Source organism: Balaenoptera acutorostrata, chromosome 2 (genome assembly GCF_949987535.1).
Source record: "Balaenoptera acutorostrata chromosome 2, mBalAcu1.1, whole genome shotgun sequence".
Classification (NCBI taxonomy): Eukaryota; Metazoa; Chordata; class Mammalia; order Artiodactyla; family Balaenopteridae; genus Balaenoptera; species Balaenoptera acutorostrata.
Genome location: NC_080065.1, coordinates 165,025,041 through 165,047,544, shown reverse-complemented (window position 1 = coordinate 165,047,544; position 22,504 = coordinate 165,025,041). Strand labels below are relative to the sequence as shown.

Sequence of the window (22,504 nt, the reverse complement as noted above, 5' to 3'; positions counted from 1 at the left end):
TGGCTACAAACTGTCATAATATATACATTGGTAATAAAATACTCCCCCAACTCTTGTCAGCTGTGATTGGCTACAAGCAGACGGGGGTGGAGCAACATGATATCTTATTATGTTCAGGGAGGGGTAGGTATAATTTAGGGGAAACAAGGCCTCTTCCGAGGTGACCCAGAAGAGTGGGGGCCCATGTGGGGCTCTGTGGCCAGGGTCCTGTGGCAGGGCCCCCATCACAGGTCTGTGGTATTCAGGCCAGGGTTGGTGAAGGCCAGCTCCTCCTTCTGCTGTCCATGTGTGCCCGCCTTCATTTCTGACAGCACTCTGTTCAGGGGCTCTGGATCCGGCCCCATCAGACTGTGCAGGGGCTCCTTCTGTGGGAAGAGGGAGGGGAGATGTGAGGCCAGAGCCAAGATGGGGTGATCTCCCCAGTCCTTAGGAGAGTGGGTGGGCCTTCAAGCCCACGACCAGATGGCTCCGTGGCTGGGGCCTCAGTTTCCTGACTCTGTCCCAGAAGGGGCCATGGATACTGGTGGTACAGATGGGCTCAGGTGAAGGGGTGGGCCTAAGGGGTCTACTCTGGCCTTTGCCCACCCATGGACATGGTGGCATTTGGGTGTTCTGCCCAGTCCTGAATGATGCCAGGCCCTGTGTCCTGTGCCAAGGAGCCAGTCCAGCACAGTTCCTGCCACCTGTACCTCATGGCAGGCACCGTGCTGGGCACAACCATCCGTCACCTGAGGTACCCACAGGACTCCCGAAGGAGGGATCATGTCCCCCACTTTACAGATGTGGAAATTGAGGCTCGGAGGGCTCTCTGGCCAGGAAGGGACAGAGCGGGGTTTGGACCGCTGGTCTTGCTGGCTCTAAAGCCTGTCCGTGGCTCAGCGCTGCTCCTGGTTGAGTTTGGCAGGTGCTTCTGCCACCCCAGAGGGACATGTCACACCCAGGGTCCCACCTGTAGGCCATCACGGCACACACACTCTCGTCTCCTGCCTTTCCTCTTGCCCCTCCCCATGTGATGTGTCACACACTCACACCCTCACAAGAATCCCTCCAGTGGACCAGCCAGGCCCCAAGGCTCAGCTGCTCCACCACATAGACACCCACGGGGACAGAGCCTCCACCACCTCCACCCTCCCCAGGGCACACTAAGGGCTTTTTCCAGACTGTGACTGTTCTGGTCCCTGGTAAACAGTGGAACATATGAGGGGCCCCAGGAGGGACTAAACATTCTGCCTGAGCTTCCCAGAGCCCTCTACACAGATCCCCAGTGGGAGCAGTTGGTGCAGTACAGCCCAGGAAGTGCAGCCTGGCCCGGGAGACAGGATACCTGGGTTCTGGGCTGCCCTGGCCTTGCAAGCTTTCTGACCTTGGGCAGTTCAGCACCCCTCCCTGGCCTTGATTGCTTGAAAAGTTTGGATTGGATGAGCCCTCAGATCTCGCAGACCTTCCACACAAACATTTACGGAAGTCTTAGGTGAGTCAGGGCACCAAGGGATCTGTGGAAAGAAGCCCCACCTGCGTTCCCCACCCAGAGACCCCAAGGCCCACCTACCACCGCAGGAGTTGGGGTGGAGCCTCGGGCAGCTTCTCAGAAGCCGAACAACCCCCTGCCGTTGCAGGACTGGCTCTTTCTTGGCTTTGAAGACTCTTAGCGGCCTGGCCCCCTCTCCCTCTCCAGACTCTCAGAGCTCCCTGAACCTCCCCAGCCCACAAGTCCAGCCCCACTGCTGGGGTCTCTGACTCCACTCCCCTCTGGGGGTCAGCTTTGACCTCCACCAGGGGCTACCTGCTGGGTCACAAGCTCCAGCCCACAAGACTGTTCCCTTCTGCCTCAGTTCCCCCCAGATATGTTCAATGGAGTTTTTGCCCCAAACCATCCTGAACCAGAGATGAGCCATCCACCCAGAGGCCTCCTGCACTGCCTGGCAGCCTGGACCACCATCGATGACCCCCATCCTTGGGGGTCCATTTGGAGGCCTCCATGTTACAGCCAGGTCCCTGGGCAGCATTCTGATATTTTAACACCCACGAGAGGCTTTGGTTGACCAAATCTTTCCAAGTAAGGGGTCCTCAAGGGAAAATAAGTCCTGAATCATGAGGGACAGCAAGGGACCCCCTGGAAGGGCAGGGCCTGGCTGAGGGCAGGACCCAAAGTAGGATGGATAAAGTGAATGGTGGGTGGATATCCACCCCTACGCGCGCACGCACACACACACACACAGACACACGCTCACACAGACACACACACACACACAGAACCGCAGACTATTAAAGCTCAGTGGGTGTTACAGCTTCTACTCCAGAGGTGGTTTTCAGAGTGGGAAGGAGAGGGTAGTTCCTTCTGGTTCTGGCGTCCCATCCCCCACCCAGCCCTCTGATCTACTCTCCCACTTTCGTGGTTCTCACTCCTGCCTGCACATTAGAACCCCAGAAGCTTTAGCAGCACCTTCCTGCTCAGGCCCACCCCAGCCATCTGATCAGAATCTCTGAGCTGTGACCTGGCATCCTCAGGTCTAAAGAGCTCCCCATGTGATTCCAGTTAGCAGCCCAGGCTGCACAAATGCTTGGTCTAACTAAACCAACTAACCTATTGAACAAATGATGGTATCGTTGTTCATTTGAGCCTACCTTTGCTCCTTGGCTAGATTATGTTCATCTCTGGATCTCCTCCCCCCGCCCCACCAGCTTTTATATAAAGGATATAAAGGGAGGGAACCAGATTCCTGACCACTCATTTTATGCCAGATCATTTTTATACCCACTCTTATTTCATCCTCACAGCAGTCCTGCATATTTGGTGTTCTGATCCCCATTTATAGATGAGAAAACTGAGAACCAGAGGGAAGAATTCACCCACTCAGGGTCACAGTTAATGAGTAGAGGATCGGGCCCCATTCCAAAGCCGTGGGGCTTCCCAGGGCCAGATGCAGACACACCCATGGCAGCAGCAGGTCCCTCGAGCTCTGTCCTGAAACCCACTCCTTCAGAGAAGAGCCCCAAGTCAGAAGCCCCAGGCACCAACTCATCCCCCATCTTGCCTTGATTTCCTGCCTGCTATTTTCCAGATCCACAGAGTTGTCATCCAGGGAGTTGAGGCTGTAAGGGAGATAATGGAGCTCAGAGAACTGGCAGGCTCAGGCCTCCCTGTCTCTGGCCAACAACTACCCCTGCCATCACCACCACCATCATCATCACTACCTCGACTACCACCATCACCACCACTACCATCACCACCACCATTACCACCATTGCCATCACCACCATCATCACCACCACCACCATTACCACCACCATCACCATCACCACTACCACCATCACCATCAGCACCATCGCCATCACCATCATCACCATCACCACCATCACTGTCACCATCCCATTACCACCACCATGACTACCACTACCAACCAGCACTGCTCACCTGATGTGGTCCAAGTCACTGGAGGAAGATTGGGACTCGAAGCCCAGGTCCTTGGTGGGGAGGTTCAGCACGGGATTGGCACTGGAAAGAAGGCCCAGTCAAGTGACCATGGGCCTCAACCACCCCATGGGGCCTCTTACCCATCCTTCGACCCCCACTTACCGCTCAGTGTTGTACACGTTAGTCCCGGGGATGGCAGAGACTGGGGGCATCACCCCCGCCGCTGTCTTCCGGGCCTCCTTGGAAGCCTTCATAGCCCGAAGTTTCCGGTGGTAGCTGTGGGGAACATGGCGGGGGGGCATCACTATTTTCCCTGCACACCTACTGTGTGCCCAGTGCAGGCCCTGAGAGTGTGACTTCACAACAACCCTGGCAGGTGGGAGTATTAGCCCCATCTTACAAGGGTACAAGGAAGAACCAGAGAAGGGAAATGATTTGCTGAAGACCACGCAGCTGACCAGTGGCAAAGCCTAGAATCAAACCCAGATGTGGCGACTGGCTCCATATGTATTGGAAAGGGAAAAAGAAGCAGCATTGATTAAATGTATAGTATGTGCCAGACACCTTGCTCAGTATGAGATGCGCATGGCTCCCTTGAAAGCTTTGAGGGATCTAGTGTCATGCCCGTTCTGCAAATGAGGAAACTGAGGCTTGGGGAGGGGAGTTTAACGTACCCAAGAGGTCATAACGGGTCACCGGGGATTGAATACAGATGTACCTGACACCTAAACCCCAGGTCTTTCTACCCCTCAGATATCTTGGGTGGTGGGAGAGGCGAGGTTGGAGACACAGGGGGTGATGGGAGCAGCACCTCTTCTGGGTACACACGAGGACCGTGGTCATGATCACGATGACCAGCAGCAAAGCCACTCCCAATCCTATGATGGTGTTACGGAGCGTGTCCGGCAACTCTGACTTCTGGCCCTCCTGGGAGCCCTGGAGAAGAAGGATTGTGATGGGGGAGGATATAGGGCCAACACCCCCCTCCCCACCCCCCTGTTACCTCCACCCTGCCGACACTCACCAGCACCACCAGCCCCAGCTGCAGCAGCTTGGTCAGGGAGTCCTCGTCATTCCGGATCGTCCTGGCCACAGAGCCCCGCTCAGGCCCGAGGGACGTTGGCATCCCCCAGGCTTCCTGCTCACCCTCCTGCCCACCCCAAGGGCAGCCCCACTCACACACTCAGCTGGTCAATGGTCAAGGCCGACCCATTTGAGAAGACAAAGTAGGCATCGAGGTAGGAACGGCCTCGGGCCCTGGAATGGGGCAGAGGTGAAGCCAGCAGCCCAGAACCACCAGGCAGGCCCCTCCTGCTGCTGGTCCTCTCTTCTTCGCCCCAGCCACCGGTCCTGTGGGCACTCACCGAGCCGTGGATTCTATGTCCTGAATGTTCACAATGTAGACAGTAGTCCTGGTCGCCTGGACAAGAGCCCTGCAAAGGGGGCAGGTGTCACGGAGGGCTGGGGTAGGGGCCTTAGCCCAGGCCTGTAGCCAGGGCTCTGCCAGTGGAAGTAGGGATTGTGTGAGGGGCACCTCCTCTGGACAGCTCCATTGGCTAAGCAAGTAGCACTTCTGTGCAAATTAGACAAGGATGCCCCTTCCTCTGGGACTGGGTTTACAGTTTAGCAAGCAGAGTGCCCTTGTGCAATGCACAGCCTTTGCAACTGTACATGGCAGCCCTATTTAGGCCTGTCTCTGCCCAGCCAACCATAGGCTTCTGGGGGCAGGCAGAAAGGAAGTGCAAGTACAGGTACAGGGTCAAAGACAAGGACACTACCTAATGCACTGCGGTAACCTAAATGAGAGGGAAGTCCAAAAGGGAGGGGATATCTGTATGTGTATGGCTGATTCATTTTGTTGTGCAGTAGAGGCTAACACAACATTGTAAAGCAACCATACTCCAATAAAAATTAATTAAAAAAAAAAAAAGACAAGGACAAGGTCAAGTGTGGGTCAGGGACAGGGTTAAGAGATATGCCATCCAGGTTTCTGTCAGGGACCAGGCTCCCAGGCCATGTTCTTCCCCACAGGCACCTCCCAGCTCCCCGGACCTACGCCTTAATCTCTTCCGTGTTGGCGCCAACCTCCTCCTTGCTCATGGAGAACTGCAGCCTCACACGGTAGCTCTGGTCCACAGTGAAGAGCTACAGAAAGAAGGCATGGGGAAGATGAGGCACAAGGGACCCAGGGGTTGGCAGAGGGCACTAGGAACTGAAGGCAGAACCCGACACTCACATTTAGGGTGATTGTGGCTTCCTGGGCAGGACCCTCAGTAGACCTGTCCTGGGCCTTGACCGTCACTTGGTAAGTGCCTTGGAGAGTGGAATCAAGGTTGGTCACCAGCCTATGGAAGGTAGGAGGACAGAGCTCAGTCTTGAAACCCAAGCTGAAGTCTCCTTGGAACCTCCTTGTACACCTCCCAGGATGAGGAACTCATTGCCTTGAGGCCCTGCTTGGCTCCCCCCACCCCATCCAGGGGCTGCCCACAGTTACTCAATGGTGCCAATGAACACGCTGGCCTCCAAGGAAGTGGAGACACGGAAGAAGCCCCGGAAAGGGATCACGGCCCCATCCTTAGCGATGAAATCCACTTGGAGGATGGAGAACAGGATGGCCCCATTGTTCCCTGAGTCATCGTCTCTGGCCTAGGAGCAAGGGTGAACAACATCTGCGGGCCAGGCCAGGCCAGGCACCCCTCCATCCCCAGCAGGAGTCTGAGGCTAGGGTGGCCTGGGAGGCTGGTCCCCATGATCTCTATCAGCCTTCCCCAGGCCACTGACCAAATGCTTTAGACAAACAGTGTTTGAACAAGTCCCTGCTTCTGGCCCCCCAGCTCAACAGGTCATTGCCCAAAGTCCCTCCTGTGTGGAAATCCCACCCTGCTCTCCCCCACCCCCGCCACTGCCACACACACACACAAGCTCAGGGACACTCAGATTTCCTGGGCACCTACTGTGTGCCAGTCACCTTCCCTTAGATCCCTCCTTTCAGTGCTTTCTAATATGAGTACGAATTCCCCAAGTGGACCACGAAATGATGTGGGGAGAGGGCACAAGCATTTTTATTCATTCTAGTGCCTTTTAGAGAAGAATATAACCAACACACAGAGCTGTGAGTCCACTGACGGCACTGTTCAGGATGAGGCCAAAGCTGGTGTTTATGTTTCAAAAAGGAGTCAATTTAAAGAAAATTGTTCAAAGCCATGGCCAGACTCATAACATTGGAATGCAATTGGCTGAAGACTGGAAAACTGACTGTTTAAGCCTAGAAAGAACGTAGAGAGGGAGAATCACTATCCCCCTTTTATGGGAGAACACTGGGGTTCTGAGAGAGACCCCGTCCTGCCCACAGGCACACGCAGCTCTAAGTGGGGAGGGCCAGGCCCATCCATCTCCACACCTGTGCCCTTTCCACAGCGCAGGGAGTGGCGCCCACATACAACCCATCTCTTAACCCTAAGGAGTTACTGCAAAGAATGGACAGCTTCTTGTCCAGGAGGGAAAGTGAGTTCCAGAAAGGTGTGGCAGCTCCCCAGCTCAGTAAGAAGCCCAGCCAGGCCCAGGCCCCACAGCTGTGTGGGAGGCCGCACTACCCACCCCGACCCCGCATGGCATAGCTGCCACCCTCTAATAAACACATCCAATGCCATAAAAATTGAAAGTATTTTTACAATTTTGCTCTGGAAATTATTTAATATGAGGAACTTGTTTAATTTACAGTTACTATGATTTCTCTGTAATGCTCCAGAATTCTGGTATAGTGAGAAAACCACTGCAAGTGATTTTTATGGTCATGAAATTTTTATGAATACTACATTTAACAGTTAATGGAGTTTAATCATATCAATTAAGCAGGTGTTCATTTCCATTCTGGGGTTTTCTTTTCATATGTCGGAGGCAATAGATTTTCTTTCTAGTGTTAAAACATTTTGGGGGCAGCTGAAGGACCTAAAGGCCTAGGCCCTGTGTCTCCTGGAGCTAATGTGAATGACAAAATTTGGAGCCAAGGACTTACCTGGACAGAAGCCACCTGCTGGTTGGGTATCACAAGTTCTGGGATGATCACTACAGGTGTGGACAGGAAGAGGTCAGTGGGGTCAGGGCCAGTGCCCACTTGGCCAAGTGCTGACCTTAAGCCCAGTTCAGGGCTCATCCCACCAAACCTGCCCTTAACCTCTCTACCACCAGAGACCCCCATTACAACTACCCCTAAGCCGTTAGTTAGCAGGTCCTCCACCTCCCATTGTGCAGATGGGGAAACTGAGGCCCAGAGAAGGAGGGCCTGGCCCAGGGTCAGATGTGAGTTGGGACAGAGCTGGGGTGAAAACTCAGGTCTCCCCTCCTGTTGAAGCCCTGAGGGAGAGGCAGGATTGGAGGCCTTCTTCCCTTTCTAAGGGCACAGCTGGGGTCTGAGGAGCATCTGTGGGAGTTGCCCAAAGGTAGTCCTGGCAGAGTACAGTGTGGGTGGGGAGGGAGGGGCTTGCTGCTTACCAAAAGTCTTATTCTCAGGCAGAAAGTAGGGTGCATTGTCATTCACATCCTCAATGGTGATGGGGAGGCTTCCTAGGGGAGGAAATGTTGGCTGGCCTTGGTCTCTAAGCAAAGACCTGACCCAGAAAGTCTGGTCCTCAGTCTTGCTCCCAGCAGCCTCCCTCCCATGCATCATCCATGCTCAGTCCCCTCCCGTGCTCCTGACTCAGGATGCTGACTCGGTCTCCTCTGGCCTTCGTAGGAGGGAGCATCCTCCCCAGACCTCAGAGAGGACAAGCAACTTGTCCAAAGTCACACAGCAAGAGCAGTGGGCCAGGACTGAGCCCAACCCAGGTATGTCCCACCTGACCACAACATTATTCTGACCCTTACTAGCTGTGTAATCTAGATTATTGAACTGCCCACCCTGTGCCTGTTTCCTCATCTATAAAATTGGATAGGGATCATCTACCACATGGATTGCGTGGGAATAAAATGAAGAAATGCTTGCAAGGTACCTGGCATAGCTCTTGGCTGTAGTAAGGATTCAATATACGCTAGCTGTTAATATGATTTTTATCGCTACTTGGTGTCAGAGGTGGGATCTGAGTGCACAACGGGCTCTGAAGTGTGCTCTTTCTTTTACGCTGCCTCACAACATAATAGCATTAATTAAGTGCTTACTATGTGCCAAACACTGCATGAAATGCTTTACATATATATTCTCATTTAATCTTCACAGCCAACCTACTACCCAACTCCACTTGACAGATGGGGCTACTAAAGCTTGGGGAGGTGTCATGACTTTCCCAGTGGCACAGCTGGTAAAGGCTGGAGCCACAATTTGAACCCAGACCTTGCAGGTGCCAGTTCTTTCCCACAGCCCCTATGTTACAGCCTGCTGAGCCCTGCAGGCCAGGCTGCCTCACCATTGTCACTGTAGGCCTGGAAGCGGGGGTCCGTTGTGAGGTCATAGGCCCGCACAACCAGCGTGACCAGGTCACAGGTCTCATAGTCGATGACCTCACTCTGACTGATGAACACAGAGCCGTTGGCCAGCACAGAGAACCAGCCGTGGCACAGACTGCCCACGTCGACCCCGGCCTTGGTACAGATGACGTTCACAAGCTGTACCTCCACCTGGGACATGGTGTCCCTGTCCTGGGCCACCACCTCAGCCACTATACCGTGCTGCGAGCCATTCTCAGCCACACGGATGCCCCGGAGCGAGGCTGAGTCCAGGGTGGGTGGCACGTCATTCACGTCCTCCACATTCACGAGGACTTTTGCTGTGGCGTCACGGCCCTGGGGGTCTGGGTTCTCAGCACTCACTGTCAGATTGAAGGAGTCCTGTGTCTCATAGTCCAGGCTCACGCCCGAGGGCAGCTGGAGGTGGCCCTCTGCCCGCCCAGACCCCAGCACCAAGCCTCGGAGCAAGAAGTTGTTGGCACCGCCCCCTGATAGGCTGAAGCTGATGCGGTTGTTGGCTTCCGTCTGGTCTGCATCCCAGGCCTCCACCACGCCCACCAGCACTCCTGTGAATGAGGGGCAGAGTGGGGAAGGACCGCTGGCCCGGCCACTGGGGACATCCTCTGTCCTCACCCCCCTTGGGGGCTTCAGGCCTGCCCTCGAAGGGGTCGTATAGCCTGGCCGAGGGAGGACTTACCTGGGTCCCTCTCCCTCACTGAGAAGGAATAGCTGGACTGGTTGAAGATGGGCAGATTATCATTGATGTCCTGCAGACAGAGGCAGTTCTGAGCCCAGGGAACTCAGGAGACCCCAGGTTCAGCCTCCCCAGAGCCAGTCTGAGAAGCCAATACTTCCCCTGGCCTGAGGCCCAGACTCTCTGTCCCTGTCTCCTCAGACAGCACTGCCTGCTTCCTAGATGATGAAACAGGCTTCAAGCGGACAGAACTCGCCCCGACCCCACCCCTGGGGCTCAGAGGTCTGTGGCGGTACTCTGAAGTTTCATGTACACTCTGTTTCCCTGTGCACCACCCAGAGCCGTCTTAGACCCCGCTCTTGGGAAGGATAGTTCTGAGTCCCCACCTGTGTCCCTGTCTGGCCCAGCTTGACTCCCCATCTCTCGGATTTATTGGGTTGGCCCCAATACCACCATGATCCCACAAAGGCCCAAGGTTTCCCTGGTCCCCTCCTTTCTCCTGTCCCTCCTGACCTCGGTCAATCCCAAGACACTCACTCTGTGCTCAGGTGGGGCTGGGCTTGGGGCACCTGCCAGGGCTTGACCTGGTCCTGTCCTGAGACTCCCGCTGTGTTCTGTTCTCGCCTTCCCTCTCCAGCCCTGGTGACCCCGCCCAGACAGAGCGCTGCCCCTGTTGTCACAGCATCAGGCCAACTCTGCCTGTGCTTCCTCCCCTGATGCTGGTGTGTGCTGGGCGCCCTTGGCTTTCCCAGTCCTTCCCAAGGATGGCCCAGAGGTGTCTGCTTTTGCTTTCAGCTTTTTCTAAATAATGGTAGAAGGAACATCTTTGAAAACAGAGCCCTCTCCTCATTAACCAGATGTAATTTCTGATGGCGATTTCCCAGAGATGGCGTTACTGCCTCCGTGCACATGGCCAGCTGCATTCTCAAGGTCGTCCTAACTCACAGGAGGGGCTAAGAGCACAGCTCTGAGTTCAGTCCAGCTCTACCTCTTCCTCACATGTGACTTTGACCTCTCTGGACCTCAATATCTTCATCTGCAAAGTGGAGTGGTCCTCCCTACTCACAGAGCTCATGGGTGTGAAAGGACCCTTCTCGCTCAGGAAATGCAATTTTGCTTTCTTCCTTCTCTGTGGCCTACTTCCACCCCAAGGACAGCTGGGAAATCCTCATCCAGCTTCTGTTTCTCTATTTTCCCTGAGGTCTCATTCTGATCCTTGTGGGAAAGCGGCACATTCCAACCCAGTGGGAAACAGGGCTGCTGTGTGGGGTGGTGCAGGCTGTGCACTGCACAACCCGAGGGGGCATCAACCACATTGTGGACATTGTAGAGGCAGGTGCCTGTGACCCAGTGGCAGCCTTAGAACCAGACAGACTGGATTCAAAACCCCATTCTGTGACCCGAGGCAGGCTACTGAACCTCTGTGTGTCTTAGTCCCTTGATCAATAAAATGGTGCTAACCAATCCCTCCCTTGCAGGACCAGGTATATACTGAGTGTCTTCTCTGGGCCGGGCATTCTTTGAAACACTTTCCATTTTTTAACTCATTTTATATTATTTTCATCCCCATTTTGCAGATGAGGAACTTGAGAACACAGGGAGGTTGAGCGATTGCCTAAGACCACACAACAAATGAGCCAGGATTCTGGCCCATCAGCTTGGCTCCAGAGCTCTCTTACCCACCGCACTGCAAAGGGCAGAAATGTGACTTGAGTTGGGAGGACAGGGAGCTGGCCATCTGCTCAGGACCCCCCCAGTACAGGGCTCATCCTGGACCCTGTCCCCGGCTGAGCCAGACCTTACCTCCACAGTGATGGTGACATTGACGTCAGTCCAGAGGGCAGGCTCGCCACAATCAGACACGCGCACGGTCAGCACGATGCGGCCCCCCAGGGTGGGGTTGATGGCCTCTCGGTCCAAGGGCCCCAGGTTTCTGAGGATCCCTTTGTTGGGGTCCACTGAGAAGTTGTGGCTGTCGGGGCTGCTCAGCAGGCTGAAGTGCAGAAGGCTGTGGTTGGTGCCTGGCTGGTCATCGTCGTGAGCCTGTGCAGGTAAGCAGGGCTGGGACGTCAGCCATCAGGTGCTCCCCGGCCCCAGCCCCTGCCCTGCAGTCTGGACTCCCCCTCCAGCGCTGGCCCATGAGGGCAGTAACTGGGCCTAAAGCCAGAGCAATGCCTCCCAGTCTCCCAGTCTCAGTCTCGCATCTGAGAGGGGCCAGACCAACAGCTTTCAACAGCTTCTGAGGTCTGAAACATTGAGGTCATTCATTCATCCCACAAATGTTTACCTACCATATGCCCAGCCCCGTCTAGGTACTGGGAATAGAGCCATGATCAAGACAGTGCCCTTATGGAGTTGATATTCTAGTGGGGAGGGAGGAGTGGGGGCAGTATAATATAGACAGTCGAAGTTTAAAATAAACAAACAAAAATAAGTGTGTGGTGGGGGGGGGGACTTCCCTGGTGGCGCAATGGTTAAGAATCCGCCTGCCAATGCAGGGGACACGGGTATGAGCCCCGGTCCGGGAAGATCCTACATGCCACGGAGCAACTAAGCCTGTGCGCCACAACTACTGAGCCTGCGCTCTGGAACCCGCGAGCCACAACTACTGAAGCTCACGCGCCTAGAGCCCGTGCTCCACAGCAAGAGAAGCCACCACAATGAGAAGCCCGCGCACCACAACGAAGAGTAGCCCCCACTCAACGCAATTAGAGAAAGCCTGCACGCAGCAGTGAAGACCCAACGCAGCCATAAATTTAAAAAAAATTGTGGGGGAATTCCCTGGTGGCCTAGTGGTTAGGATTCTGGGCTTACGCTGCTGTAGCCCGGGTTCAAGCCCTGGTTGGAGAACTGAAATCCCACAAGCCATGCAGCGCGGCCAAATAAATAAATAAGTGTGAAGTCCAACAAGATTCTGATTTTCCCATGATGACTACTTCAGTGCTGTATTTTTTAAATAGTTGAAATTCTTCATCCAATCTGTGTGTGTGTGTGTGTGTGTGTGTGTGTGTGTGTGTGTGTGTGTTTCTGTCCTACCAAGGTCCTGAACACATGCTTAGTGTGCCTTTGGGGTGATCCAGCATGGAGAGCACAAGATGCTCTTCCCTGCCACCAGGGCTTTGCACATGCACATGAATGCCCTCTACACATTGCCTGCTTGACTCCAGGTCAGATTGGTGCCTCCCCTGGTCCTCCACAACCCCTGTGCTACCTTCAGTACAGCACAAGTGACACCCTTGGATGATGGTCCGCCACCCTCCCTGAAGGCAGGAATTATGGTGGATTCATTTCGGAGGACCCAGGGCCCAGCAAAGGGTCTGGTGCATAGTAGATGCTCAGCAAATATGGCTTTGAATCCAGAGCTGGGCTAGTCCCACTTGGATCCAATTCTTTCCCCTCTTCTCTGCCCACTGCCACCTTCAGGTTTTTGTTTCAGATCTGTTGGGATCGTGTTTATGAAATGAAAAACTCTGTCTGTTCATTCCTTGGCACTCTGAACTCAGGCCGGTTAATTCACCAAGCACTTCTCAGGGCTCACACTGGGCACCATGGTTCTGGCAGCAGATCTGAAATGCTCCTGCCCCAAAGAGCTCACAGACCAGGGTGAGGAGCACTGAGGTGCATGAAGAAAGGCCCAGGTTTCAGCACTGCCACTGACTGGCTGTATAACCACAGAAAAGTCACTTAACCTCTTTGAGCCTCAGTTTTCTCCTTCTGTGAAATGGGGAGCATTAGAGCACCTACTTCATAAGTTTGTCAAGAGATCAGGGATGGGAATGTACTCTGGAAACCACAAGCCCCAGAAAGATGGGAGGGCTCCACGGCCATGTGATTGTCATTCCGAAGACCTGGTTTCTCGATTCTCACAACATCCCCTTACAGACGACTCAGTGGAGAAGCTTCTGAAAGCCTCAGAATCAGGGGCGAAGCTTCTCTCCGGTGTTCCTCTGGAGCCAGTAGTGGGTTTTTATCTCACAGAGTCTGTGAACCTGACCACAGATCTCATTTCCATTTTTGCTTTGGCCATTAGGAAGCTCAGGACTGAGTACTCAGCCCACTCCTAGCAATTGTATGGCTTCTACCTTTGTGCACTTAAAAAAAATACCATCCTTATTTTCTCTTTTTCCTTATTTCTTTTATCACACTTTTAAATCTAAGCCACCTCAAATCCTTTTTGGAATGAGGCAGGGGCCTGAATTTAAAAGAGCAATATGTTTTTGAGGGCTTGTTCTGTGCTAGGCCTTGTGCCGAGCACTTTACATCTGTTATGACCCTGGGAATAAGTACTGAGATTGTCTTCATTTTCCAAAGAAGAAACGGAGGCCCAGAGAGACTGAGTGACTTTCTCAGGACTACACAGCCCAGGACCAGCATGACTACAGAGCCAGGCATGGTGCCGTGTGCCCGTCTCACCCGTCAGCTACAGGCTGGCTCGCACCTGGATGGTCACGGAGACATTGCCCTCCTCTTCCTGGACAAAGATGTTGTAGGAGCCGCTGACCACGGGCTTGTTGTCATTGATGTCCAGCACGACAATCTGCAGCATGGTGGAGGACGACAGGTTCCCGCCGTCCGTGGCCAGCAGCGTGAGGTAGTACACGGCCTGCTTCTCCCGATCCAGCAGCTCACTGTTTCTCACCGTCACTGTCCCCGAGTCTGGATCCACCGCAAAGATGTTCGCCCTGTGCAGGGTGGCCAGGTGGAGCAAATAAAGATACAGGATGGGGCTTCCCTGGTGGCGCAGTGGTTGAGAATCTGCCTGCTAATGCAGGGGACACGGGTTCGAGCCCTGGTCTGGGAAGATCCCACATGCCATGGAGCAACAAAGCCCGTGAGCCACAACTACTGAGCCTGCGCGTCTGGAGCCTGTGCTCCGCAACAAGAGAGGCCACGATAGTGAGAGGCCCGCGCACCGTGATGAAGAGTGGCCCCCGCTCGCCACAACTAGAGAAAAAGCCCTCGCACAGAAACAAAGACCCAACACAGCCATAAATAAATTAATTAATTAATTAATTTAAAAAGATACAGGATGCCCACTTCAATTTGCATTTCAGATAAACAATGAAAAATATTTTAGGACATCCCATGGAATATTTGCAACCTACTTATACTACAAAAAAAAACCCCATTCATTGTTTATCTGAAATTGAAATGTAACTGGGTGCCCTATATTTTATCTGACTCCTCTAGCCCTGCTGTGAGGCAGAGAGGTGAGCCTGGGTCCCACTCGCCCACCTGCCCGCTGCCCACCCGGATAACTTACCCATTCCCCGGAAGCAGGCTGTAGGTGATGCGGCCCCCCTCACCTGTGTCTGGGTCGGAGGCCTGTGAGGCAGAGAGATAGACAATGGGACACTGAGCAGAAGCCATACCCGCACTGTCAACCGTGCAATTGATGAGGACAGGGCCGTCCTCCTTCCTGACCCAAAGGGAGAAGCCCCCGACACACTCAGACTGACACATAGACATCACATACACGTGCACGCGCATACACACCTGCTGGCCCCCGCTGACATCAGATGATACAGAAACTCCAGCAGGTCCACAGACCCAGGCCTGCCCATCTCCGCATCTCTCCCAGCCCTGCCCAGCCCTGTCCCCCATCACTCACTCGGATGCCGTTGGTGACCACATAGCCGACCGCACTGTGCTCGAAGACACTGAGGTTGTACAGGTCGTGGGGGAACGTGGGCCTGTGATCATTAATGTCTCTAAGGTGGATGGTCACCAAGGCTACCGAGGAGCTTCTGCTGACCGAGTCAGTGGCCACGACCTGAGGACAGGGGAAGAGGCAGCGGCATTGGGACTGGAGCACCCCATGGCCCGCTCTCCCTGGTGCCCCAGAGCACCCCTCACCTGCACCAGCATCACCGTTTGTGTCTCGTAGTCCACCAGCGACGGTGCTCTCACCAGCACCTGCACATCCACTGAGCCCACCGCCCGCTCCGGGGAGACGCTGAAGGCTTCAACATCAGGGCCCCCCAGGGATAGCAGGAAGGTGCCGTTGCTGCCCTGTAGATGTGGGCTATATATTAGGGACCCCACTCCTGCAATGTACCCACCTGCATCTTTCTCCCAATCCCTGGCCACAGGTCCCAGGAGGGTAGGCTAGTCACTAGTCCCTGTCAAAGTGGGCTCATCAGAAGAAGACCTCCCCGAGGCCCCAGCCTGGGCTGCAGCGCCTGGACACACACCCCTCACTCCCTTTGAGTCTTCCGTACCAGCCACCATGCACCACCCTCCACCACCCAATCCAACACCAAACATCATCAATGTCCAACGTCGGTCCATTATCCACACCCCCTCTACTCCACACCCCTCTCCAGTCAAGGCCAACCACCATCTCAACACACCCACCCATCCACCACTACCCAATATCACCCTCCAGTCGACATTTTGTACGAACTCATTATCGCCAAATACTACCAAACACCATCCATAGTTATTCAGCATTCAATACTACACAAATCACCCAGCACTAAGTATCAACCTCCACCTAGGAATACCCTCCAACTTGACACCCACCCAGACCACACTGTGCTCAAAACTGCCCACATCCCCCAATACCCAGTACTATCCCAGCACCCCGCAACTTCACCATCCACACATCACTACCTCCTCTACTCAACACCGCCAAAAATTACATTCCACTCAACAACACCCAGCATCCAGGACCAACCTCCACTCAGTGCTGCCTTTCTGTTCCCCACCACGTAGCACCACCCTGAACACAAGTTTACCCACCAGCTCAACATCACTCAGCAGTTCCAAATGTCACCCAACAGCTCTGACCACAACTCATGGTCAGCACCACTGTTGCCCACTGCCCACTGCCCCATCGAACACTGTGGTACCACACTCTGCTGGTCACTCGCCACTTCTTCCCCCCAGCGATCTCCCAACCATCACTTCCACCCATGCCGCGCATGGTCTGGGTGCCCCTGCCTTGTCTGGGTCGTAGACCACCATGGTTAGGTCATCGATGGGGATGCGGGTGGAGGCGTGCTCGTCCACGTAGCCAGTGAAGTTGACTTGAGCCTCTTGGGGGGTGAAGGTGCAGGTTGGGAGGCTGCAGTTGTAAAACTCAGGTTTGTGGTCATTGACGTCTGTCACTCTCAGCGTGACCCATATGCTCACCTTGGCCTCCTGCCCATAGACGTTGGGGTGCATCTCGGTGGCCTGAGAGCAGAGCAGAGGCCGAGAGGCAGAGGTCAGAAAACCAGCATTCAGAGAGAGCTGAGATCAAAGTTCAGAGTTTAGAAAGTCAGGGTGCAGGGCTTCCCTGGTGGCGCAGTGGTTGAGAGTCTGCCTGCCAATGCAGGGGACACGGGTTCGAACCCTGGTCTGGGAAGATCCCGCATGCTGCGGAGCAACTGGGCCCGTGAGCCACAATTACTGAGCCTGCGTGTCTGGAGCCTGTGCTCTGCAACAAGAGAGGCCGCGATAGTGAGAGGCCCGCGCACCGCGATGAAGAGTGGCTCCCACTTGCCACAACTAGAGAAAGCCCTCGCACAGAAACGAAGACCCAACGCAGCCATAAATAAATAAATAAATAAATAAATGTATAGAAAGTCAGGGTGCAAGGTGGGCAGTGGCCCTCTCACTCACCGTGACCTGCACCTGCACCTCCTCGTCCTCCTCCAGCAGCTGCTCTCTGTCCAGGGAACCGCTGACCCTGATCACCCCATCTGGTCCAATGTCGAACCAGCCAGGCCTTGTGGAGTCTGGGAAAAGGCAGCAGGAGCAGCTGCTTCCAGTGGCTCTGACGGAGCCCCCACCCCTTCCCTTGCCTCAGCCCCAGCCTGGGGACACCCTGTTCTCACTGGAGATGCTGTAGATCACAGGGTCATTGATGCCTCTGTCGCCATCCATGGCCTCCACCTTCAGCACTGAGGTTCCCTGCGAGAAGGCACGGTCAGTGGCCAGACCCTTTCCCCACCGCTCGTCTCCACCCAGACCCCTCCAGTTCCCTGGCACACCTGCGGTGCATCCTCAGCCACAGAGGCCGAGTAAAACTCCCTGACAAACTGGGGGTCCAGGTCCGGCTTGTCGATTACAGAGATGGACACGAAGACAGGCGAGGAGCACTGGACGACGAAGCTGTTGTTGTACGTGCCGCCCGAGTCCTGCCGGGAGATGGGTCTCCGTGAAGCCGGGGCTTCGGGTCCCGACGCCCCCGACCCCACGTACGCCCGCACTCACACAGGCCTTCAGCTCCAGCTGATAGAAGGCACTCTTGTTGTTGTAGCTGAGGCTGCCGTTGAGGATGATGGAGCCGTTGGGCAGGATCCTGAAGAGGTACTCGCTGCTGTCCGTGCTAGGGATGACCTGAGGCAGAGCACAGTCAGGCCAGGCTCCCCCGGGACGGCCCTGCCCCCAGGACCTGCTCTGAGAGACCTGGGGTCGAATCCTGGCTCTGCTCTCAAACTCACCAGGTCACTTAACCTCTCTGAGCCTGGGAAATGGGCTAGATATCGCCTCAGTGGGACGAAAACAGGGTCAAGTGAGCTAAGGTAGGTTCCAGGCACATACTGGGCACTCAATGATGGGGGCCGTGGCTAGCCAATGTGTCTTCGTGAGAACTGGGGTCACACCCGTCATTGTCTGTGTGACCTTGGACAAGACCCTGGACCTCTCTGAGCCTTGATTTCCTCTTCTTTGAAGCCAGGATTGCCGCAGCCACCAGGTGGTGTGACGCTAACTGGACAAAGTCATAGACAGTGCCCCAGGCGAGAGGGTGGGGAGGAGGGTCCGGTCTGCAGCAGGCACCCTCCTTAGGCGGCTGGGCCAAATGAGGTCCAGAGGGGGACAGAGGAAGGCGTGGGGACCAGGGCTGGGCCGTCGCAGAGCCCCTGCTCCACAAGGTCCCTGCAGGTTGTGTGGGAGATGCTGCCCCCTAGTGGCCATGAGGGGAGGTGGAGCCCACACTCTCACAAGGACCCGCACACACTTACCTTCTCTATGGAGTACACCACTGCGCCTCCGGACCCAGTGTCTTTGTCCTTGGCCAGCACAGAGAGCAACAGGGAGCCAACCGGCAGGGTCTGTAACAAGGGTTTTGTCACCTCTGAGCTCCAACACATCTCTTCCATGCCCAAGCACATCATGCCCCCTCCTGGAGTTTCAGTGCCCCCAACTGTACCACGGGGATGGCGATGGACCTTCCAGAACCTGAAATCCAGCATTCCACAGATGTCCCCCTTTCCTTCCCACCTGGGCTGGGCCTCTGGGGGCATCTGGATGGAGGCAGGGAGCAGAGTTCCCCCTTCTCCTCTCCCCACACAGCCTCCCTGAAACCTGAGCAGGCTTCTGATTTGCAGCGCCCCTCAGGACCACCATGAGTGATCATTCCAGAACTCAGATTGTGCCACTCCCCTGCTTAAACATCCCTCTGTGTTCTCTGTAGCCTCCAGCAATAGGTTCCACACAGCACCTCACAGAGCTGGAAGGTTCTTTTGGGAGGCTTTTCCTCTAGGACCTGTCCACACCCTCACTATTTCTTCATGGTGGCCAAAAAGATCTTTGAAAATCCTGAACCAGACCACATCAGTCTCGTGCTCAAAACCGACAAGTGGTTCCCCCATTCTGCCCAGAATACGGTCCAGACTGCCTCCTTGGCCCTCCAGGGTCAGGCCACTGCCCACTTCTCTGACCTCACCTCCTCCTCAGCCTCCTCCCTTCACACACACGAGCTTCCTGGCTATGCCTACAACACTCCAGGCTGATTCCCACCTCAGAGCCTTTGCAGCTGCTGTTCCCTGCCTGGAATATCCTTTTCCTGGAGCAGCCCATGCTGGCTCCTCAACATTTAGTTCTGCTCAGATGTCACCTACCCAGAGAAGATTTTCCTGACTGGCTCAATTTAAAGCAGGCCCCTCCCCAGTCATGTTTTATGCTCTTCATAGAGCTCAACACCATCTGAAATAATCCTGTTTGTTTAATGCTTTGTTGATTAAATGTTTTGTTGTCTGTGCTCTTCACTACAATGTGAGCTGCCGAGGGTGGCGACCAAGTCTGTCTTCACCAGATATCCTCAGCACCAAGGACAGTGCCAGACACACAGTAGGCGCTCAATCAGAGCCTGTTGAAGGGCTGTCTGAACCTCACCAGCCTCAGGTCTGGCCTGGGGGAGGGGGATCCACACCTGTCAGGACTTTGAAGCCACATGGTAATGAAGATTCAGGAGTGGTGTTGTGTTTGCTGCCCTGGGACCACTGGGAAACCTCCTCCTTGCCTATGCAGTTCAAGTGGGGCTGCTCCTCTTGCTAGAGAGGAAAGCACATGATGCAGACCTAGACAATTGGAGCAATCCATACTCCTCAACTGATGGGCACCTGACCGAAAATGGGCCAATGAGAGTCAGTCCTGGGGGTTTGGCTGGGACCATTGAGAAAGAGACAGTCTGTGTTGCAATTGCAAAGCCGGTGGGATGTGAGCCTGGAGCTGCTGGGGGACACTTTTGTCACCATAAGGGAGAACTGCTCGCCCCACCCCAGGATGGTGGCAACAAGAGAAGCAGAGCTGCTAGGTGGAGAGAAATCTCTTCTTGATGACATGGCTTGAGTACCTGGATCCAGCCATGCCTGAAGTTAGATATACTGTTAAGATTAACCAAGATGGCGGAGTAGAAGGACGTGCTCTCACTCCCTCTTGCGAGAGCACCAGAATCACAACTGACTGCTGGACAATCATTGACAGGAAGACCCTGGACTTCACCAAAAAGGATACCCCATGTCCAAGGACAGAGGAGAAGCCACAGTGAGACGGTAGGAGGGGCGCAATCAGAGTAAGATATACTGTTAAATTTTTCAGAAACATGAGAAAATCAATTCCTTCCCCCCCACCGCCTCTGACTATCATAACTTAGATATTCCAATCCAGTCTGATAGATTGCAAAATGTTGCTGTAACTCTGGTACATGGGGTTACATGCAACCCCCTGAATTTGGTTCCTGCAGCTGCCCTATCTAGGAGGTGCACTTCCCAATCTTGGGTGCCCTGCTGGCTATCTCTGGTCCTTCCCACTCTAAGCAGATTTGTGGGATGTCTGCATCCTACACACACACGCCGTTAAGGCAGATGTTACCTCACTGATGCTGGTGGAGAAGTCTGTGTTCTGGAAAATGGGTGCGTTGTCATTTCTGTCCTCCACGATCACCAGCATTTCCATCTGCACCTGCAAGTGAGAAAGCCCAGGTGAGCCCAGAAAACGTGGGAGCTTGAGAAAACAACGTCAGGAGCATCAGGACGGGAGTGCAAGTTGGTATAGCTTCTCAGGAGAACAATCAGGTGACGTCTGGGGTGACTTTTTTTTAATACATCTTTATTGAAGTATAATTGCTTCACAATGCTATGTTAGTTTCTGTTGTACAACAAAATGAATCAGCCATATGCAGACATATATCCCCATATCCCCTCTCTCTTGAGCCTCCCTCCCACCCTCCTTATCCCACCCTTCTAGGTCGTCGCAAAGCACCGAGCTGATCTCCCTGTGCTATGCAGTAGCTTCCCACTAGCTATCTATGTCACATTTGGTAGTGTATATATGTTGATGCTACTCTCACTTTGCCCCAGCTTCCCCCTCTCCCCTCCGTGTTTTTTTGATGCCATTTCAAACGCCAGAAAAGTTGCAAGTACAGTACAAAGAATTCCTGATACCCTTCATCCAGATTTACCCCTTATTTAGTTTTTCTCTCCACAGATTTACTGAACCATTTGGAGAGTATGTTGTGGAAATCATTAGGTCATTAAAAAAAAATCTAAAATGTCCTATTACAAGAATGTTCCTTTTAGCTTTGTTAGCCATAGCGTAAAGCTGTGAACAACCTAAGTGTTGAGGAGACCAGCTAAGCACCGTGGTGCTTATAGTCCCCACACTGGGCTATAGACATACAGGAAACAGGAGTCTCATGTGCAGACACAGAAGGGACTCCAAAGCTGATTGTTGTATTGTTTTGTTTTTTGCCTGCACCCCGCGGCATGCGGAACGTCCCTGACAAGGGATCGAACCCGGGCTCCCTGTAGTGGAAGCACAGAGTCTTAACCACTGGACCACCAGGGAAGTCTTCCAAAGCTGATTGTTGAGTCGACAAGGCAGTTCAAGACCATATATGCAGTAGGATCCCACTTGGATTTCAGAAAACGCACCCAAAACTACCATCTTTCTTCTGTGGATGCATATATGCATGTCAATGTTTAGCAATGGATAGAAAACAACACGGTGACGGCGGACACTTCAGGTGGGAGTGGGCTGGGAAGTGTTGCCCAAGGGGACTTGAGCTTTATCTGCACTTTTAAAAATGTTTACAAAGAGAAAATACTTATGAATATCCAAGTCATTAAAATGATTTTTTTAATGGATAGGGTTTGGGGAATAGGTTATAAAGACAAAACCCCCAACTTTCACAGACACAAGACACAGCTGTATAAGTGTGTTATTGAGAAACATGAACACTGAGACCAACCTATCAGCCAAAGGGGCTGAAAGTGATGACCTCAGTGGAGAGAGGGTAGGGAGGTATTTGGCACTTGTTTTTTTATTAATAAGTGTATTAATACAAGTTAATAATGTAATTGGGACTTCCCTGGTGGTCCAGTGGTAAAGAATCCACCTTACAACGTAGGGGACGCGGGTTCAATCCCTGGTCAGGGAATTAAGATCCCACATGCCTCGGGGCAACTAAGCCCATGCGCCACAACTACTGAGCTCGCGCCTCAACTAGAGCCCGCCTGCTGCAAACTACAGAGCCCATGTGCTCTGGAACCCATGCGCCGCAACTGGAGAGAAGCCCGCACGCCACAACGAATAGCTCGCGTGCCTCAACGAAAGATCCCGCGTGCCTCAACGAAGATCCTGCATGCTGCAACTAACACCCAACGCAGTCAAAAGTAAATAAGATAAATAAAAAATAATACATAAATCTTTTAAAAAATCATAATGTAATTAATGATATACAA

At 53.8% G+C, this 22,504-nt stretch overlaps 1 protein-coding gene across 1 annotated transcript in view; it reads right to left on the bottom strand.

The window, feature by feature from the left end:
* Positions 1-87: 87 nt before the first annotated feature.
* The window catches only part of CDHR2 (cadherin related family member 2), a 39,557-nt gene continuing 17,140 nt past the window's right edge, over positions 88-22,504 (bottom strand). The window contains exons 6-32 of the mRNA XM_007169745.2: positions 20,634-20,723; positions 18,503-18,592; positions 17,751-17,876; positions 17,528-17,674; positions 17,372-17,447; positions 17,157-17,272; positions 16,494-16,727; positions 15,405-15,560; positions 15,160-15,321; positions 14,812-14,873; positions 13,987-14,230; positions 11,352-11,591; positions 9,552-9,621; positions 8,815-9,420; positions 7,907-7,978; positions 7,431-7,480; positions 5,910-6,061; positions 5,652-5,760; positions 5,472-5,560; positions 4,780-4,848; positions 4,595-4,672; positions 4,440-4,500; positions 4,227-4,351; positions 3,578-3,691; positions 3,416-3,496; positions 3,036-3,093; positions 88-365 (exon numbers count right to left, since the gene is read on the bottom strand). Of these exons, the coding sequence (XP_007169807.1) occupies positions 225-365; positions 3,036-3,093; positions 3,416-3,496; positions 3,578-3,691; positions 4,227-4,351; positions 4,440-4,500; positions 4,595-4,672; positions 4,780-4,848; positions 5,472-5,560; positions 5,652-5,760; positions 5,910-6,061; positions 7,431-7,480; positions 7,907-7,978; positions 8,815-9,420; positions 9,552-9,621; positions 11,352-11,591; positions 13,987-14,230; positions 14,812-14,873; positions 15,160-15,321; positions 15,405-15,560; positions 16,494-16,727; positions 17,157-17,272; positions 17,372-17,447; positions 17,528-17,674; positions 17,751-17,876; positions 18,503-18,592; positions 20,634-20,723 (3,618 nt within the window). The 3' untranslated portion in view covers positions 88-224. The remainder of the gene's footprint in view (positions 366-3,035; positions 3,094-3,415; positions 3,497-3,577; positions 3,692-4,226; positions 4,352-4,439; positions 4,501-4,594; positions 4,673-4,779; positions 4,849-5,471; positions 5,561-5,651; positions 5,761-5,909; positions 6,062-7,430; positions 7,481-7,906; positions 7,979-8,814; positions 9,421-9,551; positions 9,622-11,351; positions 11,592-13,986; positions 14,231-14,811; positions 14,874-15,159; positions 15,322-15,404; positions 15,561-16,493; positions 16,728-17,156; positions 17,273-17,371; positions 17,448-17,527; positions 17,675-17,750; positions 17,877-18,502; positions 18,593-20,633; positions 20,724-22,504) is intronic.